At 37.7% G+C, this 17,159-nt stretch overlaps 2 protein-coding genes across 2 annotated transcripts; one reads left to right on the top strand and one right to left on the bottom strand.

The window, feature by feature from the left end:
* Positions 1-7,057: 7,057 nt before the first annotated feature.
* Positions 7,058-12,175, top strand: LOC104218128 (uncharacterized). Its single transcript, XM_009768528.2, has 8 exons — positions 7,058-7,676; positions 8,451-8,495; positions 8,668-8,797; positions 10,179-10,260; positions 10,346-10,394; positions 10,679-10,776; positions 11,323-11,461; positions 11,596-12,175. The coding sequence occupies exons 1-8, from the start codon at positions 7,332-7,334 to the stop codon at positions 11,752-11,754; spliced, it is 1,047 nt and encodes a 348-aa protein (XP_009766830.1). The 5' UTR covers positions 7,058-7,331; the 3' UTR covers positions 11,755-12,175.
* A 355-nt stretch (positions 12,176-12,530) lies between these two features.
* Positions 12,531-16,362, bottom strand: LOC104218127 (mannose-6-phosphate isomerase 1-like). Its single transcript, XM_009768527.2, has 5 exons — positions 15,710-16,362; positions 15,262-15,429; positions 14,327-14,539; positions 13,339-13,605; positions 12,531-12,991 (listed from the first exon to the last, which is right to left on the bottom strand). Exons 1-5 carry the CDS (start codon positions 16,079-16,081, stop codon positions 12,689-12,691), a joined length of 1,323 nt encoding a protein of 440 aa, XP_009766829.1. The 5' UTR covers positions 16,082-16,362; the 3' UTR covers positions 12,531-12,688.
* Positions 16,363-17,159: the final 797 nt, after the last annotated feature.

Genomic DNA, 17,159 nt, shown 5'->3' on the forward strand with positions numbered 1-17,159 from the left:
GCTTCCAGGAATTCCCCCCGAAAGGGAAATCGATTTCGTTATAGATTTGCTTCCTGATACGCAACCTATATCCATTCCTCCATACAGAATGGCTCCTGCAGAGCTAAGGGAATTGAAGGAACAACTGAAGGACTTGCTCGATAAAGGCTTTATTAGGCCAAGTGCATCCCCATGGGGTGCTCCGGTGCTCTTTGTTCGAAAGAAAGATGGCTTCTTGCGAATGTGTATTGACTACAGGAAACTAAATAAAGTCACTATCAAGAATAAGTATCCTATTCCATGGGTTGATGACTTGTTCGACCAGTTACAAGGTGCCAAATGCTTTTCAAAGATCGACTTTCGATCCGGTTATAATCAGCTACAAGTCAGGGATATTGATATCCCAAAAACAACATTTAGGACGAGGTATGGCCATTTTGAATTCCTTGTCATGTCTTTTGGGCTTACAAATGCCCCAGCAACCTTTATGGATCTTATGAACCGGGTATTCAAACCATTTTTGGATGAATTTGTGATTGTGTTTATTGATGATATCTTGATATATTCACGATCGGAAGCCGAGCATGCAGACCACTTGCGAGCTTTATTGCGGACTCTCCAGGACTACAGGTTATATGCTAAATTCTCTAAATATGAATTTTGGCTAACTTCTGTAGCTTTTCTTGGTCATGTTATTACCAGCGATAATATCAAGGTTGATGGCCAAAAGATTGAAGCTGTGATAACTTGGCCGAGGCCCTTGAATCCGATAGAGGTTCGTAGCTTTTTAGGCTTGACAGGGTATTACCGAAGGTTTGTGGAAGGATTTTCCTCTATTTCTGCACCATTGACGAAGCTGACACATAAGGGAGCTAAGTTTCAGTGGACTGAGGCATGTGAACAAAGTTTTCAGGAGCTAAAGAAAAGGCTTACGACGACACCTATCTTGACTCTTCCGGATGGAACCGAGGGTTATGTTGTCTATTGTGATGCCTCGAGAATTGGCCTAGGTTGTGTTCTTATGCAACATGGTAAGGTTATCGTGTACTCCTCCATACAATTGCAGAAATATGAACAGAACTATCCTACGCATGATCTTGAGTTAGCCGCAGTTGTCTTCGCCCTAAAGATTTGGCGGCATTATCTATATGGGGTTCATATTGATGTTTTCACTGACCACCAGAGCCTTCAGTATTTATTTAAACAGAGGGAGCTGAACCTACGACAAAGAAGATGGCTAGAATTACTAAAGGACTATGATGTTAATATTTTATATCATCCCGGCAAAGCTAATATTGTTGCGATGCCCTTAGCTGGAAGTCCATGGGCAGTCTAAGCCATGTTAAAGCTGATAAGATCAAGATGACCAAATATCTATGCCAGCTAGCTAATTTGCAGGTGCATTTGGTGATGCAGAGGGTGGATGCATTCTCGTTCAGAATACAGCAAAATCTTCTTTTGTTACTGAAGTGAAAGAGCGACAACACGAGGATCCTGAGCTTATAAAACTGAGGGAAAGTATTCCACAGCAGCGACAACCTTTATTTGAGCTAACTGGAGATGGAGTCCTTAGATACCAGGGCCGCTTATGTGTACCGACAGTCGAAGAGCTCGTGCCAAGATTCTTTCGGAGGCCCATTATTCTAGATATGCAGTTCACCCCGGAGCGACAAAGATGTATCGGGACCTTCGACAGATCTATTGGTGGAATGGAATGAAAAACGATATCACAGAGATGGTAGCCCAATGTCCTAACTGCCACCAAGTTAAAGCCGAACATCAGAGGCCTGGAGGCCTAACTCAGTGTATTGAACTTCCATTATGGAAATGGGACATGATAAATATGGACTTCATCACTGTTTTGCCTCGCACTCCACGGAGGTATGATTCTATTTGGGTAATTATTGATAGGCTTACAAAATCTGCTCATTTTCTGCCAGTCAGGACGACATATTCAGCCGAGGATTATGCCAAGCTTTACATTCGGGAGATTGTGCGCCTTCACGGGGTACCATTATCTATTATCTCTGATTGAGGGGCTCAATTTACAGCACATTTTTGGAAATCTTTTCAGAAAGGTCTAGGCATGCAGGTAAATCTTAGCACAGCTTTTCATCAGCAAATTGATGGACATGCAGAGCGTACTATTCAGACAGTTAAGGATATGTTACGTTCCTGCGTGCTAGATTTTAATGGAAGTTGGGATGATCATCTACCTCTTATTGAGTTCGCTTATAATAACAGCTTCCAAGCTAGTATTCAGATGGCCCCTTATGAAGCACTATACGGGCGGAAGTGTAGGTCACCGATCGGTTGGTTCGAGGTCGGGGAAGCAGAGTTTCTAGGTCCTAATTTAGTCCAGCAAGCAATGGAAAAGGTAAAACTTATTAGAGACCGGTTGCGTACAACACAAAGTCGGCAGAAGTCTTATGCAGATGTTCGACGACGAGACTTAGAGTTTGATGTAGAAGATTGGGTTTTCCTGAAAGTATCGCCTATGAAGGGCGTCATGCGATTTGGAAAGAAGGGGAAGCTCAGCCCCAGGTATGTTGGACCGTATAAGATTATCGGAGGATTGGTAGGGTGGCATACGAGCTTGATTTGCCTTCAGTATTGGGAGCAGTCCATTCTGTGTTTCATGTATCTATGTTGCGGAAGTGCATTGGAGATCCTTCACGTATTACACCCATTGAGGATATTCACATTGCTGAAGACTTATCTTACGCAGAGGTACCAGTAGCTATTTTAGATCGGCAGGTAAGAAAACTTCGAACTAAAGAAGTGGCTTCCGTGAAAGTTTTATGGCGAAATAACAACATCGAGGAAATGGCCTGAGAAGCTGAGGAGGAAATGAGGAAGAAGTACCCCTACCTATTTACGACTTAAGGTGAGTCGCATTTAAATAATTGGCAATTATTTCTTTACAACACTTAATTGGATTATTAAATGACAAGAAAGTGCAATTTAAATTTCTTATTGCGAGATAGCTATACAAAGCCTAGTAGTTGGAATCTTCATAATTTGATTTATGCTTTGCAAATGTAACAAATATAGCCTCGCAAATAACGTATTAGCGGGAAAAAAATGAAACCAAGGAATTGATTTGATCCATTCGCGGACAAATATTCTTAAGGGAGGGAGACTGTGAGACCCCATGTGTTTTTTTCTCTTCTCTTACGTAATATACGTAACGTGGCGTGGTTATATTAGGTATATACGATTGGGTATAGCACATTGGGAGAATAAAACTAAAAATGTGTGGTAATATCAAGGAACTAACTAAAGCTTTAGGTCAAAGGAATCCTTTAAACAAAGGTTCGTGGTTAAAGAAATGGCTCGGGTAGCACCCCACGCGTTCGGAAGGTTTAAGTTAACTTGCACCTGTGGGATAAGACTAAGAGTCTCTAATATGCTAAGAATAGTGTGTTATGAGGTATTATAATATCACACGGGTCACATGTTAAGTTTTGGAGTCAAGCAAGTTGCGAAGTAAAGGTCGGCAAAGGATATCGTAAATTTCTCTAATAATTTTTCTAAACTTTGAATCAAATGTATCAGATCATTTATCCCAATATATAATGCGTTATGGGACTCACAACCTATCAAATTGAAGGTCTACAAGTCTAGTTTGCAACCAAAAAACCTCACATCAAACGGACATTGGAGTAAAATGTTATGACTGTTTTACCCCGGACTGTCCAGGCTGAAACCGGGTCGCGAACCGAGTCGGGTCAAACAAGTGGTATAAGTCGACAAATCCGACTTGTAAGACCCCAAAACATTTTATTTTCGTCCCAAAACAGTGAGGGAGCTGAATAGAGGGTTCCATGGTGTTCTTGAGTGATTAAGGTACGTTTTTAATGATTTCTATCGTTAAAATTTGTCCCCGTGCCTAGAAACTCAATCTCTACGCTTTGCAATCGTTTCCCCCTTCTATTAGCTGTGTTTGGAAGATAGGAATTTGTTGTTCTTGCTGGTTCTTCAGGCTTTATACTTGATTTTCCAAGTTAAACATCTTGGGACTCTTTTATGATCGTTTTTACAAAGTTCTACGGACGTTTCGTCAAGTTAGGGCCATATGGAAAATCTGCCGATTTAAACTCAATTATGAACTATTTATAGGTGCGTATAAGCTGCATATATATAGTTTTTGCGAAGCTTAGGACGTAAGGAACAACTTTCGTGAAGGAACTACAGACATTCGGACGTTCGTTGGGAAGGTATGTTAAGGCTAAGCTCTGTCCTTCCTTTTTTGCACGAATTCTTGGAAATTCCTAAGACGTCAAATGTGATATTTTACTATTCTATTGCTAGAAAGACCTTCTGTGAAAGGCATTGGGATCGTAGCTGAAGTATTTTCATGATGCTATTAGGTTGATATTCCACTCGTTCGGTTAATTAGAGTATTCGACATCTATATATGTCATTTTGTCGGTTTTCTTATCCATATGTCTATATATATGAATTCTTATTCGCCTTTGGGTTGAGTGACTCAACAAAATAAAGGCATGTAGTATTTACGATCAGTCCTTCTTCCTTATTAAAGTATATTTTAAAATCTCTAAAGTGACATATCGATTTCCAAAAATCTCAAATATAAATTTTACGTTTAAACTATTAAAACACTTGATTTTTGATATACTTTCCTTTACTAGTTATCAAGAAACCAGGTATAAGGACTAAGTGAAGCACCTTAAGCTTTTTATGAACATCTTTAGAGTTAAGTTATCTTCTAAAAGTCGAGTTAAGTTTTCAAGCTTATTTATTCAAAGAAAACATATGAGGTTCCACGAGACAATTGTATGCAATACGAAGGTGATTATGAGATCATGAGGATAAGAGTACCTATGAGCCAAGATTGACTAAGTTCTTGTTATGGCCTATTATGTGCATTCAAAGTTCATATCATACATTTCATATTATGCATGGATTTCGAGCTATAATCGGAGGTAAGGGGCCTATTTGCCCGAAAAACTATATATATTGTACAGATGACCACAAGTTGGCAATATGATACTGGTCAGCTACCAGGAGAGACCGCCATTGCTAGCATTTGGTTGGGTATGTCATGCATTTGCATCAATATATATGTTTTCACGACATACGCTTACACGAGCATACCATGCATAATTGATTACTATGAGGTCGGATGTCGGTCATGGAGGCTATAAGAGTTTCAGTGTCAGGTGGTTTCACTATTATTTTTTTTACATCAACTATGTATGATTCTACTTTCTGCCTTACATACCAGTATATTTTTATTCGTACTGATGTCCCGTTGCCTAGGGACACTGCATTTTTGTTTCGTGCGTGCAGGTCCAGGTAGGGACTCTGATCGACCCCTCCGCTAGGATTTCGGGGTTCAGCTGTGAGTTGGTAAGCTCCACCTCTTCCTGGAGCTTTCATAGGATGGTTACTTTTGTATATAGTTTGGGTATAGTTGAGGCCTTGTTCCGACAGTGCTTATGACACTCTTAGAGGCTATTGTGGATACAATATTCTGGGTTTCTTTTTGTAGCTTTCAATCTCCAGCCCATAGGCTTGACATGTATATATATGTGTGTAGGCATGTATGTCTCCAATCGCGGCCTCGTCGGCCAGCTAGTACTTTATTATTTTGGCTCGTCTACCTTTGTTTATATGACTTATTGTTATTCAGGTCATGATCTTAATGGTCCAGGCTTAGTATTTCAGATGTTGTGCTGCCCAATCTGTTAGGCCCCCAGTTTAGTTAGCTAGTATATTTAGTGGCTAACTCGATCGAATACAGTATCGAGTGTCAGTCGTGCCTCCCCTAGTTTGGGGCGTGACAACTATCTGTATTGGGAAAAATTGAGTTTACATATTAAAGTGATTGGAAGATGACGTGTCATGACATGTAGACTGGTCAAAGAGTTATGATTGACAAAGAGGCACGAGTTGCAACAGATACGAGCAGAGGCATAAGAGGAGGCACGAGCGGATACTCAAAAGATTCAACACTCGTACCTATTTAAGTCCAAGAATTAAGGAGAATGAATCTGACAGCACAAGAGAGTACAGATACAGTATTTAATGAGCATTAAATACTAAAAACGTTAGAGAATCTGTATTAAAATACAATGATTATGTAACGTAGCATTTAATGTGTTTAATTGTCTATAATGGCCTTATTATGACAAAAGCAAAACGTATATTTCCAAGATAACTATAAAAAGGAAAAAATGGGTCAATTGTAAACACACGAAATACAATCTGAATACATTGATTTACTTTGTTATCTTATTGTTGGCAAAAATTACTTTCCTTTATTTATCAATAGCCCGAGTTTTTCTAAATTAAGGCTTTTACCGAAATTCCGCTTTTTAGCTAAACACTTATGCTATCACTGTCATCACTGCCATCATGTGAAAATTTCTTGGCCAGCATAAAACACTATGAACACTCTTTGATTCCCAAATACTTTATTCCACCTCTACCTAAATACTTTATCTCCACCATTGTTTTTTTCCTTTTCAAAACCCAGCTTGCCAACCATAGTAGCAACCCAACTCCGTCACTTTTTTCGCCATTTTCGTCCATCTATATTCCTTCACTCATCACTTCCCATCCATTATTAGTATTATACTCCATCATATTTAATTTTATCCATACAAGAATAATGAAAAATAAAAATGTCTATCAATCAAATTAAAGATTTTGCACTGAAAACAAATATTCTCAAAGTAAACCTACAATGACAGACAGATAATTAACTAGATCATGCAAAGGAAAACATATCTATAAAAAATATTTAAAAAAAGAAGAAAAAGAAATGGGGCTGGGGAAGGGGAAGAATGAGAAGGGAAGAAAAAGAAAAAGAAATAGGGCAGGAACCGGGAAAAGAACGAAAAGCAGAGAGAGATATAGAAAAAAAATAGGGGAGGGATGGGGTGAAAACTAGAAGAAACGTGGAGTAGTATATTTTTGTTTTTAATTCCTTCTTTCTTTTTCTTCTTATTTTAATTATTTTTAATCTAAATTTTCTATATTCACGCGGCGTGAAATATGCACATCTTGTACAACTCAGCCATCAAGTTGTCACGTATGCTTATCAATGATCAAAGTGTACTTTAAACAATTATAAGTATCTGGACGAAATTTCATTGACAATAGGGACTAAGATGACAAATGAAAGTAAGTACAAATGTCTATTTTTATCAATATTCAGTGAAATACATAATCAAGAAAAATCAATAAAGTTGAGGAAAGAGTAACGTTATCAATTCTTGTGTAATTGTTATATTAAAAAACCGAGGGATAATAAAGAAACAAAAAAATTGCAAGCGATAAACTGCGACAGAGGAAAGAGTATCAGAGCAGTTGGAGAAACAATGGCTACGCTCTGCACTTTGATTCTTCCCAAATTTCCTCAAACCAGATTAACAACCAGAACTCGTGCTGTTCTAACTAGAGATTACAAAATGAAGGTTCCTTATGAACTGAAGCAGGGACAATCCCGTCTTTTTCACAAGCTCCCATCTGGACTAAACATGGAGGTTCTCTACCAGAAAGGACTTCAATTCAGTGACCCAGATGAGGAACAGAAAAGATCTCATAACCCACCGTTAGTATTTATTCATGGAAGTTTTCATGCAGCTTGGTGCTGGGCTGAACATTGGCTTCCTTTCTTTTCCCAAAATGGATATGATTGTTACGCTCTCAGCTTGCTGGGTCAGGTACTCTATGTTTTCAACAACTGCAATTACATGGACTAAAGAATATAGAATTTAAAATTTGATTATTTTGCTAAAAAAGGTTAAGACTTTCATATATTTGCCAGTACTAGGTCTGTTATATAGTAGCTCGATTATGGTATTTTGAATCCCGAATATGATGAATATTGTGGCTTTAACTTTCTTTTTAGGCTGTAGGTTTAACTGCTTAAATTCTTTTTAATATCCAGATAATGTTTAATTTTATACTGATGACCGATTAGCCGACTGAATTACTTGCTGTTTGGTTGATTGATCCGGCTACTGTTTATCTTAGAAAAAAGACCTGGTAAATTTAGGAAGAAGTTCACAACCACCTAAATAAAATTCTTGTTGGCTTTAATGTATTTATTTAAATGGATTCCCCTAGTATTTTGTGATGATACATTATCATGTAAATGGCAAATAGCAATGCAACCAGGGGCGAATTTGATGCCCAATGTATGGAGCACGTGAACCTATGGTCTCTTCACCAAAGTAGGTATTCTACTATTCTATTTTCTAGAATTTATCTAATATTATCTGTTGGCCTCCATAGCCCAAAAAGGTTGAATGATGCACTTGATTGAATGTTGAGTTATTTACCTAGAGGAACAGAAATTAATTTCCACCTAATACTTTTTACTTCTCCTTTTTTTAGTGGTGCACCCATGTTCTAAAAATTCTAGATCCGTCTCGAATGCAACCCTATCAAAGTAGCAAATATACTTTATTAATATATTTCTACCTTTTTGACAGGGAGAAAGTGATTCACCTGCTGCAGCAGTTGCAGGTACGCTCCAGGTATTAGACATTTCTCTCTGTTTAGAGATTTAGTTGAGTGTCAAATGGAAAGTAGGAAATTACTAGAGTAATGACCTTGAGCTGAGCCGACATTCTCATTCAAGTTTCTCTTAGTACATTACTGAAATGGTCTTCAGTGCCTTATAATTCTGTACTTTGGTTCTTTCAGTAGACGCATGCAGGTGATATAGCTGACTTCATCCACAAAGAGATCGAGTTGCCACCAGTATTGCTTGGACATTCATTTGGGGGGCTTATTGTTCAGTATTACATTGCAAATATTAGAAGTGAAGCAGTAAAAGGTAATCGTGTTTGCTTTATTGTTTCCAAGCTAAGGCATACTACATTTATAGGATTACCCGTTATTTCATAGATTAGTTCCAATGAAAGTTATTCATGTTATTAACTCAAGTTCCTCAAAAGGAAGAAGATCCACGCAGGATCTTAAGAATGGGGGTCTGGTTCTGATAAGAGTCTTTGCTTACTTGTAGTTGTGGTTTGAGACATTTGAAATTGTGAGGTGAACCACTTCTTATGCAAAACATTATTTCGCTAATTTAGGCAACTCTTAGTTTTGGCCATAAACAAAATGAAAATAGAATCAGATATGTTGCTATTTATCTCTTTCATTCAGGAAATTTGTTTAAGCATAGTCTAGGTTATTCCTAAGTGGAAATTTGTGTTGAGTTGTAAGTTAGGCTATATGATGTCAAACTAAACTCAGATCGTGAGAGATTTGCCGGACCGCACAGAGTTGCGTGGCTTCATGTTTGTCGTATTAAATTTCACTTCTTCAAGAAAGCATGATATTAGGGTGGGGATCCAAACTCTGTTCAGTGTAGGCAGGTGAAAGAGTGGTGTGAGTGTTTTCTTTCCCTTAAAAAAGAATGTTTTTGCGTGGGAATCTACACTTTCACCTTCATGCTTCTAGATTTTTCTGAAATATTTCATGGTAAATACAAGATTATGCACTTTACACAAACTACGGAAACTTTATTGTGCACAGACCTGCACAATGACATCGAAACTTCCTTTTCAAAGTATTAAAAAAAGGTCATTATCAAATAATAGAAGAGTTAAATACGTAATTCTCCAAGATCACTTGGGTTTGAATCGAACAGAATGGTTATAAAGGATTCATAAAGTCGACAACCAACAAGTTTGCAATTGAGGTGTAGTTGATTAATAGAGCAGCATGGTATTAGGACATCATACGTCTTCAGGTTTACTCTCATTACTGCTGCGGTTCAGCCATTGCCTGAGGTTTACTCTCATTAGTCATTAGGTTGAATAGCTCTGTGCCGTGCTGTCCCCCTCTTGGTGCCCACATGAACTTGCTGTCCCCCTCTTGGTGCCCGCATGAACTTACCTCATAATATTCACATATGAAAAAAAAGTTTGAATTTGTGTGTTTGTTGATGTGTTACATTGTAGGCCTAGGTTTCTGGTCCCTGAAGTATCATTTAAGGTGTTTTCTCTACTTGTATCATAAAGCACATTAACCGCTTAAGCTGCTTCTTGGACATCTCATATCAATGAGAGCAAATCTGTATGTTCCTTAAAAGTGGTTATCTTATAAAAAGAATGTTCCCTAAGGTGGTTATCTTATAAAAAAAAAAAGAAAGTTCATTAAAGTGGTTGTTTTTACTCAAACAGATATTTGTTTACTTTTTGGTGCTACAGGATCTGATTCAGAAAATAAAAGCTTATTGCCCAGTCTTGCTGGAGCTGTGCTCGTTTGCTCAGTACCCCCTTCGGGTAATAGGTGACCTCCTGTACTGTATGAAGCTTGTCTCCCAATACGAATTTTATTTCCACTCATTAACTTGTTTCTCTTTTATTGTATTCAGCGGTTTAGTATGGCGATATCTCTTTTCCAAGCCTATTGCTGCTTTCAAGGTTTGTCTATTTAATTTGAAAGAAACCTATACACACTTGTCTCAGCTATGAACTATCAAAGTAATTGCCTTTGCTAGCATTTACAAAGGCATATACATATACTATTGAAGCCACTTCAGCTTCAACTTGTTTCCTGTTTCAAATTTTCTCTCTATACTATCAATGGTATAATCAGTAAGTGGTTATATCCTATTATGTGCATAAAATATTTCTGCATTTTTCTTCTTTTTTTAATTCCTGCATTTTTGTGATTTTCAAATTGGTGAGTTTGATACTTCGAGCAGGTAACTCGGAGCCTGGCAGCCAAAGCTTTTCAAAATTCTTTACCTCTTTGTAAAGAAACATTTTTCTCAGCAGCAATGGACGATCAGCTGGTTGTGCGGTCAGTCAATGATAACTTAGATGGTTATTACTTTTTTGGATATCAAATGAAAGAAGAAAATGAGTTAAAGTAGACAATCTTTTTCATAAAACATATTAATATGTTTGCCTGACATAATTTTGAAGATGTCTCCGTGTACTATTGGACAATCAAAGAGTAGCAAAAAGAAGTTAGTTTTTGAACATGCTACCCATTTGAGTTACTCCTACCACTTTCCCAAATATCAGTAGTTTGAACTAAAGTTATTCCTTGTCTATTTGTAAAGACCTGGTTACTGGTGCATATACTAGTCTACTGTCAGCTTGAGGATTCCTCCTTATCAACAATCCATTAATGGGCATTCCCTAAGTTAAGTCATTGAGTTCATGTGAACATATTGTTCTATGGAGTTCGTAGATTATGTCAGTAAGCTTGCTTGTATCTCAATCTTGAAGGTTTAGTTTTATATACAGTTGGAATAATACCTTGATTTATTGGATAGCGTATACAATATTGTTTCTTACGGCAACATTTGTTTCTTCTTCTTTTTTTCTTCTTTTTTTCCAGTTACCAACAGCTAATGACGGAAAGCTCAAGGATGCCTTTGTTTGATCTAAGAAAGCTCAACGCATCTCTTCCTGTCCCTCGACTCGAGGATCCTGCATTTAAAGTACTCGTAGTGGGTGCAAAGGATGATTTCATTGTGGTAAGTTCTTTGACAATTTTAGACAGTCCAATTTGTTAAAAAATGCTGTGAATCTCCAGGTATTTCAAAAAAAAAAAAGTCTTAAATAGCTCAAGTGTTCCGAGAGTAACGCATGAATGATGTGGTTTTCTCAGGACATAGAGGGACTCAATGAAACAGGAAGGTTTTATGACGTCCCGACAGTCTGTATTGAAGGGGTTGCTCATGATATGATGTTAGATTGCTCATGGACAAAGGGTGCACAATCGATTCTATCATGGTTAAACGGCTTAAATAAAGCTGGGACACAATAATGAAGGGAAATTGCCCCCATGTTACTTCCGGATATTTTCGAGAACCACTGCCTTGGCCCGTGATTCAATCATGATATGATGGACAATTGAGAGGTTTAGAATAGGATTGAATTTGTACTTTTTATCGGTTTTGGAGATCTATTGGATATAGATGCTCTTCAATAAGATACTAACAGGACAGAAACAGTAGTTCTGTATTATTTTTCTTAGAAAGAATAGCCTCAGGGATGAATAAGTACGGCTCTAATGATGCCAGATCAACGATCAAGATCATTGACGGTTTGATCCGCTTGATTGTTCATCAGCTGTAGCTCTTTTGAATCGGTACCGCTTATAAGCTTTGCTTCCAAGATGTCCACCCTCAAGTGATATGCATTCACTTTTCAGTGTGACAAAGTATTTTTCATTCCATTCAAGGATTTCTTTGGCTTCTCTTTTTATGAATTATTGGCATTTGCTACCGGTGACCGTTAACTGTGGTGCAGCTATTATTCTGCTACCCGAAAGAGATGAATGAAACAGCCAAAAGTCCATCAGACACTGGCTGAATCGCAGCAGGTAACAACAATATATCAGCAAAGATTCTTGCACAACCAAAAACAGTGTTGAAAGTAACAGAAGAATACGACCAACATTTAAGACTACCAAATCATTGCGCACCCCTAGTCCAAGTTTGCATGCTTGAGTACAGTTATTTTTCTCGCATTTGTACTTTTCTCATGCTTACCATCTCTGTTCTCAAAAGTTGAAATTAGACCATGAAGAAACAAAGAAAGTAGAGCAAAATTTCCACCCTTCCAATGATAGTTTTTGCTTACAACACTACATTAATAAAAGCGGTAATATACCTGCACATGCTAATATTACAAAGTGGAGCAGCCAATATAACACAGATTCACTATATTTATGAGCCAGCACACGTAGCTATTATTCCTCAAAAAAATCTGCTGTTTACTCCTGCTCTATACAAGTGCAAACCAGAGGAGGTTGCAATGGTAATATTAGTATTTGCAGGTGCAAATAGGACATCACCTTCAGCAACAGTTTCTTCTGCTGATGTGGTCATTGTTCCCTCTCCTCCCATGACCACAAAAATGGATGGACCAGAAGAAGAAGGAAAGACAACAGTTGATTGTTGGGGAAGAATGCAACGATCCACCTCAAATTCATCAAAGGGAGGGAGGTATCTCATTGTGAACGGATTTAGTTTTGTACCTTGCAGAATTTCAGGGTAACGCTGTAACAGAAAACACTAATTTTAGTTCATAGATCAAGAGATACAGAATGCCATGTAACTTGCATGTTCGGTAGTCTTGCCAAACATCTAGCCTGTTGCCTTCCATATTCTAAATGTTGCTTATTAGTTTCCACAAGTATTGTTGGTTTATGAACTTTTATGCCTCAATCAAAGAGACAAGTGATTTGAATATGGATATAGCACTATCTTGGTGGATCTTGGGATCTTATACTATGATCAATCTTAAGGAAATTCACCTTCAAATGAACTTCAGTCTCAAACTATATGAAAAAGGTTAATAAAACATGGAGAATGAAAGAGCGCCTTTAATATGGCTCTGACGATACCTGTCTATATGTGAGCATTGAACAGAGAGTTGTAACATCCCGGTGCTTGGGAGTTAGACCAGCACGTACCACATTGTCTGAGGTTGCCATGCATTCGACACACTCACCATATACATATGCATGGGGTTCATTTGCCCCTAAATATAAAGCTTCACCGGGATTGAGCTTCACATAATTAAACAAGAAGGCAGCTAAAACACCAACATCAGTTGGATACTGCTTCTCAAGTCTTAGGACCAGTTGTTCTTTGTCCGTCAGCTGCCCTGCCTAAACATCAAAGTGTAAGCAACTTCTTTAATAAACAACAACGTACAACATGAATTTAAACAGCAGCAGTTCCAGATATGCTCGAGGAGAAAACAAGAAAATATGTGGTTAATCTTCAGCAAATCACTTGCATAAGAATATCTTATGTGTTCCAGGTTAAGACAGAAATGACCCATGTGCTACACAACCGGAAGAATGGGGTATATGAGTTAACCCTTCATAAAATTTGAGTTAAAGAAGCAGAGTTCCCAATTACATATTAATTTGATAGCCGGCTTTTCTCAATAATCAGCTGAGCATGCGTCATAAAAGAAAATAGGCAGGACATTCTGTTTTGGGGATAAAAGCCAAAAAAATCTGTTTTAACTCTGAGGATAGGACCATAAGTTACCCTAAAAGAGAAGAATTCAGTGCTTAGATAGAAATTCAACTGTTAAGTAAGGACAAGTTCCACGTTCTTCAAGAATATGCAAACAAACACGTAAAAATCCAAATTTAATCTGGGAAGGCATTGTGATAGTGTTTTTTGATTGAGAGATGGGTAGAGAATTGTGTAATAAGACACAAATGATTAACTAAGACAATGAAGAGCATAACTTTCCAGACTGCCACATCAATGAGTCACTACCATGTAGAAGCGCAGAAAGAGAGTTAAATAACATCAAAAGAAAAATAAAAGAATCATGAACTTTCATATAATCATGGAGCAATCAGAGTTTACCTTATTTTTAATGTGCAGACGACTAATCAGCTTGGCAATAACTTCGGTGATCACATCCTTGTTAGCGGACATCATCTCCGTAAATAATTTTCTGAGCACTAATTTAACTTTCTCCTCTCCATCATCCTCGTTCAAGTCTAATACTCGCTTTGCAGGCGCATCACCAACCACTTCAACAATCTCAGGCACAGTCTGAACAATCACTTTAAGCTCCTGGAAAAAAGTCATCAAATTCACATCTAGTATTTTTAATTCTTCTTCCAAACAGTTATGGAGTGTAGGTCCACTCGATCATCTCAAGTCAAAAGGTAAGGTTTTTGTCAACCACATGATAAAATACTCTATTAATTACATCAGTGGCCAAGCCCCAACTCTAGATCTTTATAGACTTGCTACTACCAAATTTTGCAGTACAGATGATATAACAGGAGGAGAATAATGAAACATACACATGTTAGTTATTATACACATGCTCTAACTAGAGCAGAACAAGTAATTAGCAATATTTTATTTATACAAGACAAAAGAAGCTAATTGGGACCTTTCCCCTTACTTTATTCCTTCCAGTTGTTGGAAAAACAACAAGGTCCAGATAATAATACTGAAAAGGGAAAAGGCAAATAAAGCAAATTTTCAAGATTTAAAAACTCAACATCAATTTTTAATTAATTCATAGAACCCTACAATCCGCTTAGAGCCCCCACCATGCTCTTAGAATGAATATTTTCCCAATAAGCTGGAGAGCAATTCTCTATCATTACAAGCCTCTAGAGTCTAGACTGCACCAATAATTACCAAATATATCCAGTAAAACAAGTTACTTATCTCTACTGGAACTTTTTGCAGGGAGTTGATAATTTAAAAGCATCAGATATATGCATTACTCCAAACTAGATAAACCTAAAACAACTCCAAATTTACAAACAAAAAACTACCTCAAGACTTGTAAAGCCACACAAGGCCTCAAATTCGGTCAACGCCAAAGCCATCTCAGGTTTATGATTGTCATCCTTGTAAACAAGTGGCTGCTCCTTATGCAGAAGAGTGGCTAAATCCTTATCAGGATGGGCTTGTATAGACAAAGCTTTTGCAACGGATAATACCTATAAAGCAAAGCCCTTGAATTGATCAATAGCAGAAAAAAATTGGTTCTTTATCTAGTCCAAGTATCAAAGATTTATACTTTGCTGACAACCCAGTATTTATTTTGCATTATTTGATCAATATCATAATAAAAATCAAGACTTTGAGCAAATTAAAAGCAAAAGCAGGAAAAAAACAGGTTCCTTATCTAGTCCAAGTACCAAAGATTCATAAATTGCTGGCTACCAAGTAATTAGTTTGCATTATTTAACAATATCACAGTAAAAATCAAAAAGTCACCTTGAAGAGAAAAGGGAGGTGGGTACCCCACTTGTGAAGAACAGTTTGACCAAGAACACTAGGGTTCTTTTCAATCCAATCTTGTAAAGTAAGCTTTTCTCTTTCTCCACCATTAGCAAATCCATTAGTTGTTCTTCTTCCTTCTTCTACTACATAAGACGGCCCGGAGTCGTGGGTCCCCATCCAAAATTCAGCGTAGGGCTGGTCCTCATAGATTTTGCCCCCAGTATTGAGCCCATAGAGTCGTGCCACACAAGATTCCTTCCCGTTCCGGCCCCAATCGTAATTCTTGACACAACCGGTTAACCTCAAAAGCCCATTAAAACCCCCCATTGTTGTTGACACTGATATAGACACAGCCTCAGCCTCCATGGAAAGAGAAAGAGAGAAGTAGAAGTATATAAAGAAAAGGGGAACTTAAAGAGGAAGAGAATATATGAAATTGAAAATTGCTTCTACTTTCCATTCGAGGGGAGAATATATGAATTTGTGAGGGAGGGAAGGAAAGTTGGAATAGGATTGGACAAAAGCAAGTGACGAGAGTAAGTTGGGGCTATCGTAAAATTGGATACAGTACTGTGTACTGCTGTAGTAGAAACTAGAATCCAGAAAAGGGGAAATTGCTCAAGAGTCACGCACGCCGTTATGATCTCGGTGGGGGTTCGTCGTTAGTTTCATCATGTGGTCATCATTTGTTTACTTTATTTCGTTTCTTGGGTTGGGGTCCAAATACTCAGGAGATGTGTCATGTTTATACACGCGATCCACGAGTTAAAGAAATCGTTTGATTTGTGGGGACATTCACAAAAGTTAGTCTATTACGTATATTATTACTCCTGTAAAATATAATCTTCATACAAGTACAATTAATGAAGCTATTAAACTCTATAGCAGGGAAATAAACGCTGCATTTGTATTGGTCAAAATCCGACCGATGTGGTCAAGCTTACCAACATTCCGCTCAGGCGGCAAGGCAGTGAAAGACGAACATGGTCTATTCCACATCCAGTACTCTCGATACCCGTCGAGTCAGAAGAAACAACGTTTAGAGGACGACCAAGGCAAACATAGTGTGAGAGAGCGTCGGACCAAGTAAATAACAAGTATTGGTCCCATGATTATATATAGTAGGGAAAAACCTTCGGTTACGGGGACGGTTCTGGATTTCTTCCTCTCTCCTTAGTTCTCTCTTCTGTAATCTTCATAATGAAAAGAAGAACGAAGCAATCTCCAGAAAAACATGTAAAACAATCTTCCTCGTTGATTAATGGGAGCCACAATAAAGAGTTTCAACAAGATCGATTACTTCTATTTCATCTCATGTACTATTTCTTCAATTTGCTTCTTGATCTGGATTTATTATGTTTAACTAAGATTTACCCTTCATCTTTTTTGTTTGATTTGTTCAAAAAGGTTCCAATATCTTTTGAGTCAAACAATTTGGTGCCGT

The sequence above is a fragment of the Nicotiana sylvestris genome, chromosome 2, assembly GCF_000393655.2.
Source record: "Nicotiana sylvestris chromosome 2, ASM39365v2, whole genome shotgun sequence".
NCBI lineage: Eukaryota > Viridiplantae > Streptophyta > Magnoliopsida > Solanales > Solanaceae > Nicotiana > Nicotiana sylvestris.

Excerpts from the sequence above, each read along its gene's own strand:
- LOC104218128 (XM_009768528.2), top strand. The coding sequence starts at position 7,332 with ATGGCTACGCTCTGCACTTTGATTCTTCCCAAATTTCCTCAAACCAGA. Across the intron at positions 7,677-8,450 it reads CTCTCAGCTTGCTGGGTCAG|GGAGAAAGTGATTCACCTGC; the intron begins GTACTCTATGTT and ends CCTTTTTGACAG. Across the intron at positions 8,798-10,178 it reads TAGAAGTGAAGCAGTAAAAG|GATCTGATTCAGAAAATAAA; the intron begins GTAATCGTGTTT and ends TTGGTGCTACAG.
- LOC104218127 (XM_009768527.2), bottom strand. The coding sequence starts at position 16,081 with ATGGAGGCTGAGGCTGTGTCTATATCAGTGTCAACAACAATGGGGGGT. Across the intron at positions 13,606-14,326 it reads GTCTGCACATTAAAAATAAG|GCAGGGCAGCTGACGGACAA; the intron begins GTAAACTCTGAT and ends TTTGATGTTTAG. Across the intron at positions 12,992-13,338 it reads CAATGCTCACATATAGACAG|CGTTACCCTGAAATTCTGCA; the intron begins GTATCGTCAGAG and ends TTTCTGTTACAG.